The 23,998-nt window shown below is 37.8% G+C and overlaps 3 protein-coding genes across 3 annotated transcripts; 1 reads left to right on the forward strand and 2 right to left on the reverse strand.

Annotated features, from left to right (window-relative positions):
* Positions 1 to 596: 596 nt before the first annotated feature.
* cyb5d2 (cytochrome b5 domain containing 2) lies at positions 597 to 2,195 on the forward strand (the record flags this gene model as incomplete). Its single annotated transcript, XM_079247458.1, has 4 exons — positions 597 to 852; positions 1,077 to 1,217; positions 1,717 to 1,903; positions 2,021 to 2,195. The coding sequence occupies 4 exons, from the start codon at positions 597 to 599 to the stop codon at positions 2,193 to 2,195; spliced, it is 759 nt and encodes a 252-aa protein (XP_079103584.1).
* A 182-nt stretch (positions 2,196 to 2,377) lies between these two features.
* Positions 2,378 to 14,802, reverse strand: ankfy1 (ankyrin repeat and FYVE domain containing 1). Its single transcript, XM_079247218.1, has 25 exons — positions 14,761 to 14,802; positions 12,736 to 12,943; positions 12,319 to 12,437; positions 11,403 to 11,538; positions 11,150 to 11,273; positions 10,659 to 10,808; positions 10,391 to 10,556; positions 10,052 to 10,256; positions 9,879 to 9,947; positions 9,448 to 9,650; positions 9,249 to 9,346; positions 8,699 to 8,900; positions 8,425 to 8,523; positions 8,183 to 8,336; positions 7,503 to 7,671; positions 7,182 to 7,300; positions 6,769 to 6,925; positions 6,433 to 6,633; positions 6,169 to 6,345; positions 5,911 to 6,058; positions 5,036 to 5,126; positions 4,830 to 4,954; positions 4,594 to 4,740; positions 4,367 to 4,457; positions 2,378 to 4,024 (listed from the first exon to the last, which is right to left on the reverse strand). Exons 1-25 carry the CDS (start codon positions 14,768 to 14,770, stop codon positions 3,892 to 3,894), a joined length of 3,501 nt encoding a protein of 1,166 aa, XP_079103344.1. The 5' UTR covers positions 14,771 to 14,802; the 3' UTR covers positions 2,378 to 3,891.
* A 521-nt stretch (positions 14,803 to 15,323) lies between these two features.
* On the reverse strand, positions 15,324 to 23,358 carry ube2g1a (ubiquitin-conjugating enzyme E2G 1a). The gene is made up of 6 exons (XM_079247576.1): positions 23,175 to 23,358; positions 20,833 to 20,935; positions 20,584 to 20,681; positions 19,590 to 19,768; positions 18,952 to 19,071; positions 15,324 to 18,178 (listed from the first exon to the last, which is right to left on the reverse strand). The coding sequence occupies exons 1-5, from the start codon at positions 23,218 to 23,220 to the stop codon at positions 18,985 to 18,987; spliced, it is 513 nt and encodes a 170-aa protein (XP_079103702.1). The 5' UTR covers positions 23,221 to 23,358; the 3' UTR covers positions 15,324 to 18,178; positions 18,952 to 18,984.
* Positions 23,359 to 23,998: the final 640 nt, after the last annotated feature.

The raw sequence follows: 23,998 nt of genomic DNA on the forward strand, positions 1-23,998 counted from the left end.
AAGGGTTAAATCACAATGCATACATCTAACTAGGTTATTTAAATATAAATGGTTTATCAGTTTATATCATTGCTATATTCAGGGACGCTGCCAGGAATTTTGGGCCAAATGAAAGACAATGGCACAGCCTAACTAAGGGATCCTAACAATCCCTACCTATAGGACTTATCAAAATATTTTAACATAAAACACATCGTTTTTTAATGTTTTACAGTGATCTGTATCATAACAATATATCTGCCCTTTGTAACAAACCAAACTGTGAGAAAAATCAGGTAAAAATAGGTGGAGTTATTGTTGTGGTTGGGCCTACACCTCACAAATATATGCATTGGAGGCGCATGGGAGACCCACCCAAGATGGTGGTGCGATGCTCGTATAGACAGCGTGATACAATGCGGCGTCTATGTATATATGATGTTTATGTCTATATGATGTCTACGGACAGCCTGCCTGAAACGTCCTTCGCGTTGCTTTCTTGCGCATGCGCAATGATATTCCTAGGCGGAAACACCTGCGTCGTTAGTGTCCATCTCAACCACAATAATGTGAGGTGATGTGAATGGACTTCAAAATCAGATAAACTTTTGAGAACCATGCTGAGCTATTTATTGGTCGCGTTTTTTTCGGTTTTACTGGCAGTGTTTTTAATTCCTTATGATTGGCCTGTTAAATCAGTAACAGAATCAGTCCAGGGGCCCCCGCTGCGGCTCCTGAGCAGGAATGAACTGAGATTGTACAATGGAGAGCAAGGTAGCAAGGGCCTTTACCTGGCAATACTGGGTCAGGTTTTTGACGTACAGAGGGGACACAAGCATTATGGACCTGGTGGTGCTTATCACTTTATGGCAGGTGATCCCTTGTTTTTCCTGGATTGCATTGAACTTATGAGCGTGAAATAAGTTATTAAACTATAGCTACATCTTTCTCCTACAACTGTGAGACAGGACAGGCGAAGTACTGTCAAAACACCAAAACCCTAAAATCAAATATTGTAGTTTCCACTTAAATAATAAAACATAATAGCTACGACTGAATAAGCACCAATTAAACATTAAATGTGTTTGTACTTTCAGGCAGAGATGCTTCACTGGCCTTCATCACTGGAGACTTCACAGAGACTGGCCTGACAGATGATCTGTCCAATCTGTCCCCACTGCAAATAGTGGCCCTTTATGATTGGCTGGCCTTCTATCAGAGAGAGTACCAAATAGTTGGTAAGTAGTAGTCTCCTTAGATTAAGGGTCACCAAACAACTGTAAAAACTATATATCCTATCAAGTAAAATTGGGATTTTTACCAAGGATGTCAAAATTAAACCATTAATGTAGATAAATCTATAAAACTTGCACCATAATTTTTAAAACACATAACACACAAACAACAATGTTAATAAACATGCCATTTTAAAATCTGAATTTGCTATTACCTCTGCTAGAAAAGCTGATTTTAGGCACGTAGGTGCTTTGAAACAATGTACTGAATCCACCTAAATCTACTTCATTCTCCTGATTCATGAATATTTTGACAGTTTTCCAGCCTTACATTAAAAGGCTGCAAAATGACTGACATACCTCTAAATGAAAACCTCGAAAGTTTACTAGTTTTTAATAAATAGGGATTCCCATTTATTAACTGTCAAATGAATTAAATTTTTGAAATATATTTTTATTTATGTAAATTTTTTTCTGTAAAATATTGCATTTTGAATTTCAGGGAAATTAGTGGGTCGGTTCTATGATAAGACTGGAAAGCCCACAGAGGCCCTGTTGCAGGCAGAAGCATCATTAGCAGAAGGCCAGCAGATGAAAGCTCAGTCTGAGGCGGAGAAAGTACGATTTCCACCCTGCAACTCGGAGTGGAGCGCTGGCAGGGGTGGAAGGGTTTGGTGTTCTACCAAAAGGTAAGGAAACATGTTAGGCTAGGCCACATGGCAAAGTTATGTAGTGATTTGCAGGGTTTTAATAGGCTCATGTACAAAAGCAACAGGATACTTTTTTTTTTTTTCTCCTCTCTGCAGTGGTGGAGTAGTACGAGATTGGATTGGTGTCCCACGAAAGCTCTTCTCTCCAGGCTCCATTGGTGTTCGATGTGTTTGTGTTAGAGATCCATCTACGGCTGAGGAAGATGCCAGCTTACAGAGATATGATGGCTGCCCTCCACATGCTGAATCATGCTCTGTAGGAAGTGACTAGCATCTGAGCAAATAGAAGCATTCATGCCAAAGTCTGTATTTCAGTTTAACACCAAATCAAAGAAAACAAAAGGACCCGAGGTGACAGATCACAGCATTTAACTTCTTCAGTAATATTCAGTATGAAAAAAAACTCAGCTCTCAGGTTTTTGATGACCTTTATGTAAAGCTGTCCTCCTTTTCCCTACAAGAATACACCAGGAAGAGACAGACTAGATATCTGAGCATACAGATACAATACAATGTGCATAAAAGATTAAACAATGTGCATAAAAGGTTAACAGAGGCAAAATTTAGGTTTGTCACAATGACAAGCACAAACTGCATTTAAGTACAAAACTGTTGTAGTGGTCAAAAATATCACACATTTATCTGTACAATTTAACAATACTTAAAGTGGCCCCACTACCTGGCCATCCCTCTACTTACTCCACATTCTCCCAAATGATCAGAAATGTCATGTAATCTTGATAAAGTGCACCTGTTAGGCTTAGAAATCAAGAAGCATTTAACGTGAACGATGAAGACAAAAGGTTGTCATGAGGCAACATTGTGGGGACAATGATCAGAGCGATGAGGGGCCCCATGGCTCATCAAAAATGGAATGTTATCATTTGATGATAGAGTTTAAAAATCTGATTCATGATTACAACCAGGACATATAAAGGCTACAAATTAAATGACAGACATATGCATAGTAGGCATTTCCGTAACTGAGGACTGTTGAAAACATTTAGTTTTAGTTGATCACATTGATCTTGCGTTTGAAAAACTGGCTGTAAGGTCCCATATCCCAACTTTCTTTATATATATATATTAAAAAAAAACAAACAAAAAAAAAACACTTGGATATGTCACATGATCTACAAAGTACAGAGAATTAGCCCCATTAATTTTTGTTCAATTGTGTCATATTTCATCTGTATGGACAAGTCATTAAGTCATAATTCCAAGTAAATGAATTGAATGGAGCTCAATTGAAATTTACTTTATATTTTAAAAAAAAAAAAAAAAAAGCTGATTTGATTTCTCATTAAATCCACCAGTTTGCTTCATTGTATCCAGTCACAATCCAGTAACCAAAGGATGAATGATGAACCATAACAAGTTTCATGCAAGTAGCCTTGCGCAGATGGTAATTGAGGCATTTTTTAGTGTTAATCTGTTCCAGGTTGATTCCAGGCCATTGATTCCAGGCCATTCTCAGAGATGTTTGTTTTAAACAAACCTGTAAAGATTAATTCTGTAGTATATAATTTGTATTTGGGTGGATCAGCATGAATCCAACCAATACAACTCAACACAAATGAAGCAAACCCCCTCCACAGGTGATATCATTGGATTGAAATGTCATAACAGCTACCCGTCTGTAATAAAGGAGCTAATCAGCACAAATGTCACAATTTTTTAGGAAATTAAGAAACTCAGTCCAGCTGTCACCAAACTGGAGAGCTGCTTACATCCAGTTTAAAGATACTTTGATCGAAAAACCAAAAAAAAAAAAAGAAAAACAGTTTCTATTTGAACAGTCCCTCTACAAGATTAATAATTTGTTGTAGACTGGAATTGTATAAAGATGATGGTCCTTAGTATATCCCGCTTCTGACCTCCCTTCTCCTGGTGTTCCTGAAAAGCTGTGCCAAGGTAGGGTTGGCAACGGCCAGAGCCGGAAGATGAAGGAGATGCTGACTTCAGCATTACGACACCCCGCCCAGAGTCAGTACATCGAAGCAGATGTCGCACACCCTCACCGGTTTGTTCAAGTCAAACTTGATGATGGGTATCTCCTTTATAGAGCACTTGTGGCACAACAGGCGCCCACAATGGCGGCTGCAGTGAAAAGGAAAGAAGGAGGGAGTTCAAGAGTCATCATAAAGCTACATGAAGTGAATTTGTCCATCACTTGCACTGCAACAACCAGGACAAAACTTTAAAAAGTCTAGATTTAGCTAAGCAAATAGGCCAATAGCCTTCCAGTGGTGCTGCAGTGATTCTTGTTTAGCCGGTACATTACTTGACCCTATCTGATTAAGTAAATGGTTTCTCTTTCCTGGGGTTGCTTTAGTTAAGTATAAAAGCAATATTACAGCAATAGTATGTATTATGTTGAATGTGTAGTTGAGACTTTTTTTTGACCATCAAATATGCAAATGAAAAAGCCAGTTAACTAACCAGTGATGTTTCCTAGTCGTAACACCAAACTTTGCAGCACATTCGTAGCAGTTGGACCCATCACACCATGGGGGCTCTTTGGACAGCATATCTAAAATGAGAGAAAAAAAAACACAAATAACAAAAACTTATTTATAATCACAGAAACAACAATGGGGTTTAGGGAATGGATATTAATAATAATTTAAAAAAAAAACAAAACTGAATAAGGAAATGTGAAAACCTACCTAGAAGGCGGAAGAGCAACTGTTTGGTTGCAACTTGGTAGTTGAAAATGTTGATGCCCTGATTATTAGTGACGCCCAGTCGAGCCCCAGCTCTCACAATGGCACGGCATAGGTTTGCATTTCCTTTCATGTAGGCCAGGAGAAGAACTGCAATAAAGCACAAATCAGTTGTTCCACTGTCAGGGAGTAGCATTGCTATTATTATGTTGTTTATACAGAAATAAACAAGTATGTACCTGTGTTCCCTTCATTGTCTGGTTTATCCAGGGGGTATTCAGGCATACACTCCAGGAACAATTCAAAAATGGCAGCAGCGTTCTCTTTGCCATAATGACCTAGCACATGCATTGGTGACTGACCCCTGAACAGACATTACATCAACACTTAAATACGTTCCAGAAAAAACAAAATATACATAACACCTTTTTTGGACTGAGTGTACCTGAGATTGAAGGCCTCGGCATCAATGTTGGACTCTGTGAGAAGGGTTCTGACATTGTTAAGGCGGCCCTGCATCACAGCTAGATGTAGAGCTGCAGAAACAAGAAATGTACTATTAAAATACAATTTTAAAAAAAAATATCATGATATGGTTGTGAGGTCATTAGTCAACCAAACTAGAAAAATGCTCAAAATAACACAGATCTCCATCAAGCGGCTCATTTCCAACCATATCGTTAAAAAAAAAAAAAAAAAAAAAAAATCCCTTTAAAAATTCCTGTGTCCAAAATTATTTCCAAATCAGTCTCAAAATTTAATAGATTCTAATTTAGACCAAGACCTATTCTCAGGAAAAATAAATTGAAAAAAAATCCACCAGTAGTTCTTGCATGAAGTTGCCTTCAAACAGATAAATAAACATGGACAAAAACAACCTCCTCTACAAAGGCAATAAGTAATAATCGTTTTAAAGTTCAATAATAATCAATTTTTTTAACACACCCTCACAAAAAACTTTAACCTGCTTCATAATACTTGTGAATAGAACTAATTGTCAAATTGTATAGACTTAACTCATAATGCCATTATTAGACAAGAAAGTTCACTTGGAAGCAACATTTCAACTCTTTCCAGAAGCCTAACACAATAAAAAATTCTTTGCACATTGTGCTAGACGTAAATGGCCTTTGTGCTTTTACATGGTATCACATAGCAATACACTTGTGCCTTATTTAGTATGCTTGGGTGCGTAGCTATGCAAATTTGCTCTGCCTGAGCTCCACTGCTCTCCTGGCTTGACTAATAAGAACCAGAGATGCTCTGCAAAATGAGCAGACGGATCAAAAAGAAAGCAAAGTAATGAGGAATGTCACATACCATTATTGCCATTCTCATCCTCAGCAGCAAAATCTATACCATTCTCAATCAAGACAGAACAAATAGTGGCCAGATCCTGCTGGGCTGCCAAATGTAGTGCAGTCTGCCTGTGTTTGGTCAGCTCATTCACTTTGGCTCCAGCAAGCAACTGTAAGCAGGAAATGTAAAATAAAACTATTTAAAACAATTTAACTGTTAAAAAAGAAAAAGCCTTCCAAGAGAGAAATCAGAAGATGAAAGAAAATTAGAAGTTTTTACCAGGTTGCGGACAATAATCTCAGAGCCAGCCTGTACAGCCAGGTGGAGCGGGGTGAGTTTGGCTGCATCCTGAACCCTGGAGTTGACATTAGCTTGGACACTGATGAGGAACAAGACGCTTTCAATGTCTGAGTTTTGAACAGCCACGTGGAGGAAATTCCTCCCTTTGTTATCCACCTGGTGAAAAACAACACTTTGAGGTTAATACTGAAAGCATACAATCAATGCTGTGGAGACAGACTAGTGCATTTAATGCAGTGCTACCTGTTCAGCAGCACCTGGCTCCCTCTTGAGGATACCTTCTGCTGCCTTATTGTTTTTGTAAGTCATGGCACAAGCAAAAGGAGTCATTCCTTGGCGGTCGCGAATGTTGAGCCGAATGTCTGGATGGGAAATGAGGAGCTGAATGATGACGTTGTGCTGGTTGCTAATGGCAGCATGGATTGGAGCTCTCCCCTCTGCATCCTGACAAAACATTGCATTCAGATTTGACCACAGTTCATATTCCTTTATTTACAATTCATTTTTTACACACAGAATATTGCACTGATAGAAAAGAAAAAATTACAAGACAAAGGTAAGTCAATCAATAGGACTAACCTGTGCATTAACATTAGCTCCAAACTCTAGAAGGCACTGCACCACCTCCTCCAATCCCCAACTGCTCGCCAGGTGGAGGGGCGTTTGTCCATCTCGGGCTTCTTCATCTCCTTCCCCATTAGGGCCGGGTTGCCTCGGGCTGTTTACATCGCAACCACTATCCACACAAAGGCAAGCAGTTAAAAAAACACTAAGTAGCTATGGATGCTCTTTTCTTTTTTGCACTTGACAGACTAGCTACTTTTCTGAGTGCATTTAACAGGTTAGGTAAAGCTTTTAAAGATTGAAATCTATGAATTTGGTATTAGATTCTGTGAAAGGTTTTATTTAAAAAACAAAAAAAAAAACAAAAAAAAAAAAACTATCAGACAAGTTTTATTTTTGCTCAAAATGTGTAAGCAGAAGCTGCAGACCTGCGGATGAGGAAGCAGGCAGAGACTTCATTGTTCTCATCTACAGCTCTGTGTAAGAGAGTCTGCTGGCAGCCAGAGGGCCCTGTGCTCCAACATGTGGCATCACAACCATGCCGGACCTGATGGAGGCGGGGGAGACAAAAAGAAAAAAAACCCCAAAAGTTAAAATACAAGAAAACTAACGCCTGCTTTAAAAGCGCTTTTACCATTTCTTAAGCAGGTCTTTAACAATATAAGTGGTGTCAATGAACAAGTTGTAATACAAAGATCTTATTTTCAAAGATTTTCCTCACACAGTTTCTAATTTTTTTTTTGTCTTACCAGTGTAGAAGCGATATCTTCCAGGCCATTCTCAAGAGCAAGCCACAATGGAGGGTCTCCTTTGTCATCTATCACAGACATATCAGCTCCTCTTGTACAAATAGCATCCACCACCAGTGGCAGCTGGTTGCTAATGGCCAGCTGCAGTGCTGTTTGCCCCTCCTGGGTCCTGGCAGTTGACAAAAAATTTTGCATAAACATCTCACAGGCCACTATAGGAACGTGGGGAGATTAATTTTAATAGTTCAAAATTAAAATAAAAGGGCCTTTTATGCTGATTGTATTACTCTAATAGTGAAGCTTTTCATGAAACTGATTTAAATAATTAAAATCTTATTGTAGTTTTTATAAGAATTTCATTTCTTAAACTCCACTACTGTCTGAACGGTCAAGTGTTATCAAGAACAACAATGAAGAAAAACAAAAAACAAAAAAAAAAACAAAAAACAGTGACTGTAAGCTGTATTTCAGAGGTAAGCCATGTGTATCATAAAAGAAATCTAATGTGCAGTTGTTGCAGAGGAGGGAGAAAATTAGAGCCAGTTTTTAAATCTTTAAAAAAAAACAAAAAACAAAACACATCAAATATTATCTATTCCCACTTATGTACAAATGACTTAAAATATTAAAATGCAAAATAAGACCTAAAATGCTATTCTCAAATATATCTTTAGCATTACCTGACATTGATGTCTGCTTGATGTTCAAGAAGAAAGAGCGCACTCTTGCTGTCCTGTCTTTGGATCGCCATGTGAAGCAGGGTTTGTCCATTGGACATGGTGTCATTGATAGAAGCCCCTGAGCCCAACAGCTGAGCTGCTATGGTATGCATACCTGACAGGAACCGACTGCATTTTAATACCACATATACCAAACACTATGATTTATATTATAGATTTTACCAACATTTGTTCTTGTGTACCTGTCCAGAGGGCCAAGCCCAGGACTGTCTGGTCCATAGAGTCTTTGAGACTGAAATCTGGAATGATCTGCAAGTTGTTGGTGGCATGAAGTGCATTGGCTGCAAACCAAAAATAAAAAATGTACATAAGTTAAAGGGTGCTCATGAAAATTAAAAAGAAAAATGACTGAATAAGGTTAAATTAAACTTTAAAAAAAAAAAAAGAAAAAAAAGAAACTTGTATTGTAGTTTAGTTTAGCACATTCAAATTGAGTATGAAGCCCAGAAATATAACCTTTTTGCTCCAGGATGACTGAGACCACATCTGGATGGTTGTGAGCAATGGCCATGTGAAGAGGGGTCTGCATAGCCACTCCAGGGGTTTCATCAGGCAGAGCCTTCTGCGTCTGCAGATTGGGGTTAGCCCCTTGCTGGAGTAACTCAGCTGTCAAGCTTGCCAGCCCACAGCGGCACGCTGTATGAAGCGAGCTCTCCCCCTGACATTCAGAACATGTTTTAGTTACAAAGACCACTCTGATCTACCAATTATGCTTGAAACCTATATTATTCAACTACTTTTGAAAAACATCAGCATGTATAGAGATTCATGCAGACTTTAAAAACTCCACTGTGTTAAAAAATCCCCCTCTTAAGCCACATATAACATATTAGAATATTCCAAATAACATTATTAAAAAATGAACCCATTTAGCATCAAATTCTGCACACTGGTCAACTGCCCTTTTGATGTTACTTAAAAACAAGTGAGAAGGAAATATGTGCCAACCAACATTCAAAAACTATATAACAGTTTTAATGTTATATGATCAAATGTTCATACATACCCATTTGTTTACATGATTAACCTTTGCACCGTGAGTGGCTAAGAAAAGTGCAGCTGCTTCATTGCCTGCCTGAGCTGCTCTTTGCATAAGGCAATTTTCTGTAAGAAGTTCAAAGATGAAAGATGTTTAAGTGTCAAAGACACAACCACCACTCCATTTTATCACAGATGTTTAAAAAAAACAGTTTCCTAAAGAGCACCTGTAGCAGTGTCAGGTGCATCAGCGTTGCTTCCTCTCTTGATAAGCTGGGCTGCAAAACCGTTCTCGTCAAATGAGGTGCCGTTCACTATTGGTGCATCATCCTCAAATGGATTTACTGAAGGATCTGAAGACATGGTGATGTACTGCAGGGCCAACCACAGAGCTGTGCTTCCTTCATGGTCCTTGAGTTCCAGGTCAAGCCTAAAAAGAAGGCCAGATAACTCCAGGTTACATGTAAGACTATTAAATTATGTATAATCATTGCCAAGTTTGCATGATATCTTAAATATTGGTTCATATAAACTGTTGCTTTTTTTTTTTTAAACCTACACTCATTATTGTGATCTTATCAGTCAAACATCATGCATACAGTTTCCGACAATATCTAGCCAAGTTTAATAATTTTATTTCAAGTTATATGCAACTCACTGTTTGCACTGTAGAAGCTGGTTGAACACTGCATCATTCCCTGATGCCACTGCTTCATGTAACGGAGTTCTACAATGAACAAAAGACAAAACCAACGCACCATCATACTTTGTACCGTAGTTAACCATATCTGCACTGCCATAAAGTTCATGAACCAAGAGTCATATGACTACCTGCCCTTGCTGTTCTGCATGTTCGCGTTGGCTCCAGCTTTAAGCAGAGCCTCTGCAATCCTGGCCATGCCACTCATCACCTCTGCAGAGTGTTTCTTGGGGCTGAAAGAACAGACCAAGTGAAGCGGGGTCTCCACTGCCCCTACTGTAGCTGCATTCACCTGAGCTGAATGGCAAATAAGGAAGATGGACGCAAACTCGTCTCCTAGATAAAAGAAAAACATTGAGCTTCAGAAATGAAAAATATTCTACCATCAAAAATCACGTTTACATTTAGTAACAAAGGCTATACAGGGAAAAGCTGTCCATTGTCAACAACAACGACCCAAAGACCCTAACCTCTTTGGATGGCCTTATGTAGGAGGCTCCAACCGCTCTGGTCCACCATGTCCACATCAGCTTTGTTGTTCACGAGAGTAGTGGCAATACTTTCCAATTTACGGGAGAGTGCCAGGTCAAGTGCCAAGTCACCGTTATTGTCCAGTTCATTTAGTTTTCCAGGTAGCTAAAAACAGGAAGAATCAAATAGAAAACTTGTTTTTCAGCAGAGAAGGTCACTTTGATTAATAATGCATATATATACACTACTCAACAAAAAAGAACTAACCTGTGAATCCATCTCAATGAGGTACAAAAAAACCACATCTTCACGCTCAACTTTAATGGCTTTGTGGAGAGGATACTCCGTTTTAGATTTTATCATCTTGTACAGAAGTTGGGCACTCATGGTGCTGAAATCTTCTTTCCTCAGATCATCCTGAGAAACAGCAGTCAAATAAGACAACCGGTCAATGTCAAATATCAGAGTTGACCAATGGTGGAGGGAAGCAAGTGCCCTTACCCATATTCAGACTTAAACATTGCAGTTCATAAACTAATGAAAATTAAAAACCTATTTCTTCTGACATAAAGAAAAAAAAAGACGCTGATAATGGCACTGAGTTGTGATTGTCATATTTCAAGAGATTAAGCCAAATGATTGAGATTAAGCCAAACTTGTTGTTGGCCAAAATTGTTGATCTGTCTCACACGTGCCTGCATAAACATGTCCTAAAATGCCTTGCTGAACATGCACAAACACTGTTGTAAGGTACCCACCCAGTGACTGGCTATGATTTCCCCACAATAGTTCATTAGTGTGGTGGCATTTAGTTCCTCAGCTGTTTGGTAGAAGCGAATGCAGTTCCTAACATTCACCGACGACATGACGCCTTTTTCACACCTTTTGCAAAGACAGACACAAGGTAAAACTATACACTGACAAACATGTTCCAAAATAGACAGTAATTACCAACACTTCAGGTTTAACATAATCTGTAAACTGAAACTCAGTTTGCAGAGAGGTTCCAACCTTTCTCTCAGTAGCTGAAGCTGGAAGCGGTTGGCTAGTTTCATCAAGTCAATAAGAAAGGCATCATCTTCACTGAGTTCCAACTCATCTGTGTATGCCCACCGCAGCATTGCCATGGCAACATCAGCTTTGCAATCTAGGAATCAAATTATGAAGTTTTGTCATTTAACATTTATTGGTTATAATTTAAAAATTAAACAATAAAAAAAAACCTTCTGGTATTTCTGTCATCTGTCAATTGTTTACATAAGAAAAAGAGAGAGAACTCGAGTCACCCCAGAGTGAAATAGTACCCAATATTGAACTTTGACAACCTAAAATAAATATTGTCACTATTTATTAACCAAGGAGTGTGTTGTATGGCACAGAGCCCAGTGGGATCAGCTTTATTTCTACTATGATTTATTCCTGGATTCCACCAGATACAGCTGTGTTCCAGTTATGCATACCTCATGCAGCGTCATACTGGACAGCATACGGTTAAGGAAAGCAATAATGATGCATGTTTGTTGTGTCCAACTTACAAAAATCAACTCCCACAAATTCTTGCTGGTAAAATTTATGTCACATTGTACTATTTGTTTAGATATTTTTGTTAATAATCATGCTGATTATTGATATGCAATCATGAATCTGCACATGGTGCTACTAGTATTTTCAATCCCCCCCCCCCCCCCCTTTTTTTTTTTTTTTTTAATTTTTTTTTTTTTTTTAATATATACTTGCTGCTAATCTGCTTTAGATGTATTGACGTGGCTTCTTTCTGGAGGACTTGCTTAAAGAGATTTCTGAAATGTGCCACAAATTCATAAAAACTGTCCATCCTGGTGGCTGTGATGCAGCTGGAAATAAATGCAACCGTATCTGGTACAATTCTAGCATATGGTTAATGTTTAAACACAATAGGGTTGCTCACCAGATAGGTCCAGTTCAGAGGCAGAGGCCAAATTAGCCAAGCTCCAAACATCACTGCGGGCAGCCAGAACAAACTTGTGGGCACAGAACTGCTCTCCCGCAACTTTCACTTTCAGATCACTAAAAAAACCAGGCGATCAATGCGTATTAAAAAATATTCTAGCAACAGCACATTTCAACCAGTAATGTGAAAAGTTCATTAAGTGCAACAATTCAATTCAGCTTTATTTGTACAGCACCAATTCACACTATCTCAGTGCTTATGTACAGACATAATCCAACTCAAGCAAATTGTTTGTGCTTCAAGTAACCTATGGAAATTTTAGCGAATCGAGGAAAAGACTGAACTAAATCTTGTGGAATGATGGTTAGGGAAACATTAAAACAAAAATAAGTTCTTTCTAAGCACAATTCTCACCTGTACTGTTCCTGCTGATAGAGGTTGGCCACAATATCCAGCAGACGGCTAATAAAGCTGTCTGCAGCTGCAGGACTGGAGGAGCCCTGGCCAGAGGTCTGAGCAGCAAGCACAGCACAGCGCCTCTCTGTATCAACCAGCTTCTGCTGCATCTTCACATACTCCTGCCTCAGCAGGGCCAGGTGCTTCTGCAGCTTGGCCACCTCCTCTGTCCCACATTATGGTGAAATAAAATGGACAGGAGACAAAAACAAAAGATGCGAAATAAACAAATAGGTAAGGAATCCTGTTTCTCAACATGTTAGAACTGGGCTGTTATTTTTCTAAGCACCAACATCTGTCATGAAGCTTATGTTGGAAAGATTTTTCACGATTTCAGTAATCAAAGTACAAGAACCAAACTGACTAAAGCAAAATGTAATATAAATGGTCATATCTTTCTCTGCTCCTTCACATGAGCAGATCCTTGCTTTACAACACTGATTCCTGTCTTGGCCAAAAGTGCACATTTTCACAGAGGCCATTTCCTTCCTTTAAGCCTGTAAAACTTTTAGTGAAGCATAAATGCTGAGGTGGCACGTTACGGTCTACTCTATCGTAAACTGTCACTGGTAGAGCTGCTGGTCACGAGCAATATAAAGGGGGTGTTTTTGAAACCCACATGACCAGCTCAACGCAGGAAGGGTGGTAATGCTACGGTAACAGCTTATGTCAATCGACAATCTTATAATACAACATAATTAGCCCATCAAAGAAGCATATTTTAAGCATCAAAGAAGTCTAATGTAAAAGAATAACACTAAATGTAATGTACACTAAATGTATAAAAATTTGGTGGTTGATCTGTATTTATGATGTAGTCTCTTCCAATGTTGTACATCAATAATCTTACATGAAAAGTTTGTCCATAAAAATAATTTGTCCTTAACATCAGAAGCAATGCAATGCTTAATTTAATTCCTCTTCATTTAATATTTGGTCATTCAGAAAGAGGATGACCCAGAAACTACTTCTTCGAAAAGGTGTATAGATCAGCTTTAACAGCATAGACCCTGTTTTTCAACCACTGTGCCGTGAGAGATTATCAAGTGTGCCCTGAGAAATTAGCCAATTTCCCCTAATTGGTCTAAAAAGCAGCTCTGTGTTGATTCAAAAATACCCTAGTGAAAGTTAATAAAATTCCTTCTTCTTGTGTTTATCTGATTTCTATTCATGAGGCTTTGACAAGATGGACTTTATATTATTAATGTGGACTTAAAAAAAAAACCCAAAACATTTTGGTTTGTGGTGTGTCTTGTGATTTTTATAGTGAAAAAGGTTGAAAAACACTGGCATAGACGACAGTGTTTGCTCCCTGGATTCAAGTTGGTAAGCAGATTTCCCTTAAGGAGTCAAGGCTTAACATAGGTGGTGCCCTCGTAGATGGCACACTACTGCCAGGGGGCTAAGACGACACCTGGTAGGGAGTGACACCCTGATTTTCCTGACAAGCTGTGCACCCCATTTTAACCCATTATTGTACAAAACTCATAAGGGAGGACCTCCTTGTATAAACAGGAGAAAGACCTAGTCGCTAGTTAGTTTGATGAGAGCTTGACGCTTTACGTTCAACCCATAATCAAAACCTACATTAATGCAAATTCTGAGTTAACATGCCCTAATTCTGAGTTAACATGCCCTTTTTAGAGCGAAACCAAACAGAAAATCTTCCTAATGGACTATATGTTTTCATAAAATCTGTAAGCAGCATTTTTTTTTTCTTTTGCTCAATTGGGCTAACTCATAAGGATAAAATCCAGCTAGCGACATATACGAGAGCTAGCGACAGGGCTCGTTCACTTGCGAGATGAGTGTGACAAGAAGAAAGTCGCTGTGCTTCACACGATACACCTCTGAAAATGCACGGTTAGTTTAGCTGCCAATACATCATCTGCTCCTAGTTCATAGTTAAAGATATCACAACAGAATAAAAGGGACTGCATGAACTAGTTAATGAGGGGAGAAAAAAAAACATCAATCTCATACCTTCCGCCATGTTGCTCAGCGTTAGCTCCGTGGCCTGATGGTTCGTATCGCGATACCATGAAGGGGCTCGCGGTGGCCGTTAGTGCTGCGTTTAAGTGGTTCATTAACAGTCGTTAGTTGACAGTTAGTCACGTCACACTGTTTTCTTCTCATGTGCACAAATGCATCACCATGTACCGTGATTTCTTCCGTAGTGTTTATGCCAGCGTATACAAATACGTAAATTGCCCCGGCCAAGAATAATAAACATGTTTAGTTAAAAAATGTTGGCTTACTTTGAAGATTTATTTTATGGCTACCTTGGTATTTCTGTGTTTTCGCTGAACCGCCCTTGTCTTCTGGGGCGACATTATAGACTGAACAAAAAAAACAAAACAAACTATTTTGTTGTATAATATTCTATAACACATTTCTTCAGAGGAGAAAAACCCAAGAAATCAGTGCTCAAGTTCTGCTTTATTTTGGGTTTTCTGAAATTAACACGCCATCTGAAAAATGGTATACAATTAGTTATGCACTATAGCCCAAAATGTCTCAACTTGGCATGGTCACACATGGCCGCTTTTTTTTTTTTTTTTTTTTTTTTAGATAAAAGTATAATGTCCGTGACTAATTGCCGCTGGTAGCACCATTGTGCTAACACAAAATTATGTAGGACAATGTTTAATCAAAACAAACTTAAAAGTCCAACCAACACAGAATGGTTTTGAGAAAAAGGACTATGGATCACACAAATCAAGGATGTCTCATGGAGCCATGGTAAAAAAATAAATGCAGATTTCAAGATAATAAGCTCAAACTAATGTACCAAATAAAAGTTACTGAGAGCTTTATCTGCTTTAGGTCTTTTCCTATCCAACTGGCAAATTGTTCACTTCTGATGAAGACAGTGGTTCCAGTTGTTAAGAAGAAACCAGGAACCACCAACACACAGCTGGCAGCACAATGAGCTGGAAATCAAGAGCTGTGCCAACAGTCAAGCATATTTTGTGCATCATCACAAACCTGGGCCTCATAATTCAACACCTTGTAGGTCTGCCTTGACCGCATCGATAAATAAAATGCCTCAAGGATGAAAATTTGAGGGTTAGAGGAGACAATGACAGAGTACTGTGGTCACAAAGATCAGCATTGTGTTTTGAGAAGCCAATAGGGATAAATTTAACAACACACCACTGTAGCAGCAATGTTACTCATTGTGGTGCTAGCATTATGTTGTGGGGTTTAGATAACAGAGGAAGTAACCATAAAGAATACTCTCAATTTCTTCAATAAAATGTTAAGACAAGGTTCACATCAACCTTGGACACAAGTGGGTGTTCCAACAGGACACTGACACCAAATACACATCAAAGCTGGTTGTGGAATGGATGAAGCAAGCTCGTTTTATGCTTTTGAAAAGGCACCACCAAAGTCTTAACTTCAATCCCTTTAAAAATATATATGTATGGTTTGCTGTGCTTTAAAGGAAAATGAGCAAATTTAATTAAACTCTACTAAGGAGTGGTTAAATGTCCAAAAATAAATATGCCTAAAGCTTGACGAGTATCAAGTGGTGAAAGTGAAAAATTGTGTGCTAAAAATTTAACTTCCCTGTACAATTTTGACTGGGCATCATTTCAGAAGACTCAAAATAATGCAAATACATGCACCAAATTCTTGGGTGAGCTTATACAATCATCCTGCCCCATAAAATGAACTCAAAGTAATGTCACTGCATTAATGTGTCAAAGTATAACTAATGGTTGGGACTTCCAATAGTTTGGAGAAGTAAATGGATGATACGAAAAAGGAAAATGATCTAAATCTGCATCCGTTATAGTTGAAATTCTAAAGTTTGGTGATCTTGTCAAGAGGAAACAATCAGTTTACATTTAAGGAAATAAAAAAAAAAAAGTATGTTTATCTGCCATTTAATAGTATTAACTGTTCAATTTGCTGACCAAATATTTTCACTCCATAACCATGTAAAGATCATACCAAAATCTAAGCTTGAAGTGTAACCTTCCAGGAAAAAAAAAAAAAATGTGGGAAATACTATTTACCTGTTCAAACACCTGCACATTTTAATTATGTGCTGCAGATGTAAATTAAGAAAAGTAGACTATTCAAAATTATTTGTAAATTTAAAGTGTCAATTGCTCTGTGTACTCCAAACCAAATTTGAATTAAATACACAGAAATATTGAAAAAAAAAGTCATATTTTAGAAGAACTCACTACAGGTGACAGATTTCATAACATGAAAAATATACATCCGGTTTCTTTTTTGTCTTTGTACATTAGGAAGAACTGCACTAGCTCAGCGGGCAAAATGAAATTGTGAATGACGTCAAAGGACATCAAAAACAAACGGTACAGGCATTGTGCACACAAACACTCGAACATTCGCAAATGAAATCCCATAAAAACAAACATTCGGGGAGGTGGGGGGGGAGTAAGACAAAGCATGCATAACAACTCCTATAATGAACAGACATGGGAAACAGCCACTGCTAAAAAAAAATATTGGGAGGTCAATTTGCATCAGAAAAATGAACATGTACACTTCATACTGTGGGGCAGGGCATTGCTACAGCAAGTTGTTGCAAATACCTTAATTCTACATATTCCCTGTGTACTGGTGATTATGTACCATACAATAGGTGGCAGACAATTTCCCATATTTTTCCAACATTTTTTACACTTTGTTAATGCAGAGTGAAATGGCCAAACATTTTATTAGGAGGCACTTCTGTCAAAGAAACAAAATTTAGCATGCAAAAAAAGTCGTGGACATTTTTTTTTTTTTTTTAAGTCAACTGAGCAGAATGAAAAGCAAAATAAAAACAAAATAATTCAGGTGCACATATGATGAGTTCAGGGAGTGTTACAGAACCCATGAGAACAGAATATGGCGGTAAATCCTCAGGCATGTCAATCATGTCTTGCTTGAAGCCGACAAGCGCTTCACAGGTGACATTCCTCCAAGAGCACTGTGATTCACTCTCTTTAAGACCTCCTGTGAAAGCAACCTAAAAATGGCTAATGCATGCTGGAGTTGAGAGGAGGGAAATGGACCAAAAATAAATCTATCCAAACCAGCACTAATATATTTGGTCTAAATGTCTTGATGGATGGAAAGGGAGCGTATATATTATCCGGTTTAGTCTGTGCTATTTACATGTCTTTACAATATCTTCCTGAATGTTGAAGCAGTTCATAGACTTGAAAAATGTTTTAAACATCCTCTGGGCTTTTGTTGTTGTTTTTGAGTTGGCACTTGCTTGGCGATTTTCTGTCAGCCATGGTAGTCACTGTAATAGTGTATTGCAGCCTACAGTAGCCAGTCTGTTCCTGCCAAAACAAAGGAGGACAAAGCTGGCAAGAGGGTGGAAGAGTGCAGGAATGAGTGCCGTTTTGATTTTCGAATTAAAGACCTGCAGGGGAAAAAAAAAAAAAAAAAAAAAAAAAAGAAAAACTGTCAACAAGATGAAATAATACATAAACATGTCAGCTTTTGTCACCTTTAAACTTCACTTGCACAATGAGGTCAGAATGTATGATCATCTAAAGCACATTTATTCTGTTTTGATGAAAGGTTTTGTCATAACACTGAAATGACAGGAAAAAAATCCAAACAAAAAGACTAAAACCATGCAGCTCAAAAAGAAGAATGATTAGAGGGCTTCATACACCAAACAAACAGTGGCCCTTCAGCAAATCTGCAGTGGATGAACATGTGTCTCTTGTATTTTTGGTGTGTAAAGCACTGTCACTATTGTTGGACTTCACTGGTGTCTATTTTCAGCCAATTCAACATCATGAATTGCTGTTGCTGCTGTCAGCACAGTGAATGAGTGCAAAAAAAAAAAAGAGAAGGATTAATGATGAGAGAAAGCCAATGCACACTGTAACATGTCACAGACAATCTCTTCTTATATACATCTTGAGTTCCAACAATTGGGCTTCTCTTGCCTTTATGGGTGAGGGGGGATATTGACAAAAGTCGGTCAAAATTATCCTGAAATGTGTAGCAGCCTTAAAGCAAGACGATGACAGCATAATTCCTAGAACCGAGGTTGTTAGGTATTATCTCCCCCGTTTTTAGAACCCCCCCCCATGTGAAGGATATAAAGTTAAAAAAAAAACTCCTTTTAATTTGAACAGATTCAGATTTGAAATATGAAGAGTGGAAATCAAATAGACTTACCCTGAAAACATGAAGCTAGATCTTTGCTATATATCACTCAAACGCAGTCTCTTGGCTTTTTCGTACACAGCGGGCAACTTTCCTTTTGAATGCACCGTGTCTGTCTTCCCTCCACTCTTTCTGCATAGGAGGGAGAAAAGCATAAAAAGAAGTAGCACTTTAGCACTTATTGTTTCAAAAATATGATGAAATAAAGGTTTGGCATATCAACAGTTAGCATAAACAGCAGATTACATACAAGTATATACACCCCATTTCATTCTCACTGATTTTTGGGAGGAAGAAAATGCTCAGGCGTTGGACCTAAAAATATGTCCAAGGTTTGTTCTAAAGGTAGTATATGGTTTGTCATTCCTGAAAAACTGACTTTACTTCACTATATTAATCTATTGCTTAGATAAAAACAGTTATAGTTTTGAACAGCATAAAATTTTCCCCCACAATCTTAATAGTAATACAATGTATCCTAAGTAACTATGATGCATTTTAGTCATACATCAAATAACGCATGACAATTTAAAAAATCATCAAAATCGTTGATTTTGCAAAAGAAATTATGGCTAATAATATTCTGACAGTCAACATTTTGAAATGAAACACACATTTAAACAGATAAGCTTGTAAACAAGTAAACTTACTGCAGCATCCACATTGGCTGGTGAGTCGCCATTTGGGTCTGCCAGCATAGAGATAACACTAATCATGATGGTTTCCACAGTATGGATGGGCAGCCAGCGCTCCTCTGGTTTCTCATAGCCATACTTGTCCTCTCCAGGCTCGTGCAAAATAGAAATGCATACGTCTCCATTCTTATCCACTAAAAGAGACAGGAGATAATTAAAATAAAACAAACTAATCACAATTATGGGAAACACTGTGAATAATAAATATTCAACAAATAACACTAAATTTTCCATAATTATCTGAAGGGAAACACTGCCAACTAGTTAAACTTTTGGCTTAACAAGCTATCCCGTGCTTCATTGTCCACAGAATCTAACCTTTGCTTCCTAAACACAAGTGACCCAACAAAATGGACCAATGAACTAGTGATGAATGTTCCCAGTAAATTAGGGACATGTTCAATCTGCTGCAAATGACTGCAGGCTGAAAAAACTGTTTCAACATCTCTGCTGGAATTTTGTATAAAAGTCTAAATTAAATATCAAGCCACAAAATAACCAGACAGCAGAAGACATAACAGGTATCCTTTGCTTACTATTCCCATCCCTTGACAGACACCCTCTTTTCAGAGGAAACTAACTGGGGGTACCACTATTTTGCTATCATTTGTGAAACATGATACGAGTTAATCCATGAAAAATGTGTGCTCTAGTTATTTACTTAACTTAAATGACTTAAATGTTTTGATGATCAATAAATTCTTTATACCATTTTCTGTGGCTGAGTTATCACAACACAATCCTACTTATTTTATTATCACATTCTTACTTGGTGTGCAAAAACAATCAAAAAAATATTTCAATAAAAATAAGTGATGTAGGTGAAAAGAATGTGCAATAAGCTAAAACAAATATGAGTAAATTACTAAAAAAATACTAATGTTTTCAACAAAATTGTTAAATGACTAACACTGAAACATGTTTACATATTCAGATATTATTCACCTACCATTAGGATGCCAAATGTCTGTGATGAACTTCATTTTAGGTGGCCTGAGGGGGTAGTCTTTGGGAAATGTCAGATGAGCTTTAAACACACCACCTTCACTGTAAACATAAGAATAAAAAACTAATAAATGCATTGCAGAAGGAAAAAAAACCCAAACAATACTAGTTTCAAAACATGTCCATGTATTTAAGCTGCTAAGGGTTGTTCACATCTCTGCCATGATAGTCAACTTAGAACAGTCAAACTTACTACAGTGTATCTGGAGGCCCAATGATAAGGACTTCCCATCTGTAGAGATCACTGTCCTCGATCAAGCCTGCTGAGAATCCCTCCACTGGGTTTTTATTCAGCTCTACATAACAAACAAATGACATTAGGACTTGGTTGGTTCATGTCATAGCAGCTTCACAATAATTACTACACTTTTCTATAGATTGCTCTGTATATAGGTAATGTATGTCTCTGGTGACTGTGTTTTGGTGTTGAGTAAGAAGTAGCATTTTGGTGAAACTACACAGCCTTAAGAAATCTGTTTCCACCAGCAAGTCTGGGTCGGTACAGAAGGTTTGGTGTGGTTTAGTAGGGTAAATCCAGACCTCTGTTGCGATTCAACAGTTCCTTTACCCAGTAAGAGGTGTATTGGTTGGATAGTGACAGATGCGTCAGCTATGTTACATGCAGTAGCAGGTCATAGCAGCGCGATGCCTTTCTTGAATTACTACGAAGAACACAAAAAACAACAAAAAAAAACAAAAACAAACAAAAAGCAAGAATTTAGCAAAAATGAAAAATATATAAATAAAAATATAAATATTTAATGTATGAATAAAATATTAAGCAAATTGTGTTGTAAACATGGCATTGTTGCAGATTTCTTCTTAGTGCAGATTAGCACAGGAAGTAATAAGTCTTTTGGCTGATAAACGTGATGTAGTGTGTGAAGCTACACCTCTTTGCATCAGATCGGTAAGACTGGGACTCCAACAGAAGGGTTCTGAAAACGTGGGACTGACCGGGTCAGATATTCTGGCACCCGTCCTAGTTTTTGACTGTGGAAGACAAAGAATCGCATACCAACCCGTACAATACCGAACCACACTTGTCGGTGGAAATGGGCCTTTACTGGATCACACTGCCCTACTTCTTATCTCATATCCTTACATTTAGTTTCTGCTTCATTACTAATTACAAAACATTGATAAAAAATCTGGCAAACTTTGGCAGTCACCCTTTAATTACTACTAAATTTAGTTGGGTAGACCATGGATATTGTCATTACACGTACAAAAATATAATTCCTAGCATTTCTAATCTATTAAGCAATTCTCTAACATGGACTGTTTCAGTAATCTGAAGATAAATGAACAGCACACACCCCTAAAGGCCTTCACAATTTCCAATGTGCTTTTGGTGATTGATACTTTTGCTAATTCTACTACAACTTCTCAATCTTTCTCAAGCAAGAATATGCTTGATAAATTTAATGTTTGGATTTTATAGTTGCTATTTTTTACTTTAAGCTTCTAAAACTTAATGGATATGTAAATCACAAATTACCATCTATATTTTTCCTTTAAATATTTAGAGATTTTATTTATGCTATTGTCATTAACAGCACTGTTATGTTTATTGGTCAGCTTAAACAAAAAATACTTTCCTCCTCTGATTCCCTTAACTAAATGTATGCATTGTCATCTCCTGAGTGGTACACTACTATGTCACAATTCAAGTCTGATTACTTAAGGATAATTATTTGATACTTTGCTAGCATCGCCATTACGTGAAGTGGGATAAGGGAACGCTAAATATAAAATCATTCAGTATGAATCAATTACATCTTACAACTGTAAAGGATCACACTTTGTCCCAAACAGTTTGCATAAGCCGTCTTTAGCTTCAAGTAGATCTTATAATGAATCAGAAGTGCAAAAAAGTAAAACGTAGCAAATAGTTTCACGACGCTATTTTTGAAGGAAGTTATTTTTAGATTAGCTAAATTTAATTCGCAGCTGACCCTGCTAAAACAGAAAAGAAAAAAAAAGAAAGAGGTAATGTGAGATTAAGGTTAGTTTGTTAGCTCAATATCTAGCGACGGTTCAGGCAGCTAACGCTAGAAAGGTAGCTCAATGTTAACGATTCAGGGTGGTTAGCTACGATAGGTGCATTGCTGGCAAGTTACCCTTATTTAAGCATAAAAATATTAAGTTACTACTCATTACGAACCGAACTGGTAAACACTGTGTTTTAAAATCCCAAATAGTTCTTCATATGTTGTTTGAAATACATGTAAACACATCGAGTGGAGCATGCTAGAGGCTAACGTTAGCCTCACTTTCAGCTAGCCTGACTTGACAGCGGCTTTTGCACCGTCGAAAAACACATGCACACACAAACTATGAATATTAATTCAGTTGGGAATCCCTTTGTCACGTTACTGCGCTTTCACATGAAAGGTTTTATTTGTCATGGGACATTAACGTTAACGCAGAAGGTTGAAGAAAACAGTTTGCGCCAGCATCATCGTTTCAATCACAGTTACGGCGTAGCGTCGTTAGCAGCGTGAGCGTGTTTAACTCCATGGTTTTAATTACCTGCAAGCTGTCTCCTGAGTAACAGCGCTGACTGTGGCTCTGTCATAGTTTGGCGAATATAACGCAGCTATGTTCAAGAGTGATCTTTCGAGGTAACAGCGTTGATTTTACGTTAACTTATCGCACTCCGTCCCTTCTATTTTCCGTTTAGCATTCTCGACATTCTTCTTCTTCTCCCTTTCTCCTGTCGCCGCCGCTGCTGCTTCTTCGTTCTTCCTCGTTGAAATTTACAGCCGCCAACACTTGCATTGAGACATTACTGCCATCTTCTGCTTCAAATCTACTTTAAAAAAAAAAAAGAGGAAGTCGTGTGACGTCAATACTACCGAATTTACCTCATCGAACATTTCTATTTTTTATTTTATTTTATTTTTATTGAAATGTATTTACAATACAATACAATACAACAGGTATGCAGGAGAATTTCATCACTCACAACTCAAGCTCAGGAGCAGCAACGTAGATCACTCTGGTTTTCACAGCTTCTGAATTGGTGCAAAATTTCAATGACTTCATGTACATATGGACATAACATAGGAAAACTGATATATTTGGTTTTTGCTCAGCGAATTTACAACAATGTATGCGAAATTTAGCAAGTAGAGTGAAGAGGTTAATTACAAATCTTATTTTGTGTGGAAGGTGACAACTATAAAACCCAAATAAAACATGTACAGGCTTCATCCTAACTTGGGAAAAAATACAACAACAACAACAAAAAAAACCAAACATTTCTATTTGTTTAAAAACTTGCGTTTTGATAAGGTGTCATTGTATTGATCAGTTAAACCAAAATGTCAAGCTTGGTCAATTTTTGAGCTTCA

Source organism: Telmatherina bonti (assembly GCF_933228915.1).
Source record: "Telmatherina bonti genome assembly, chromosome: 10".
Lineage (NCBI taxonomy): Eukaryota > Metazoa > Chordata > Actinopteri > Atheriniformes > Telmatherinidae > Telmatherina > Telmatherina bonti.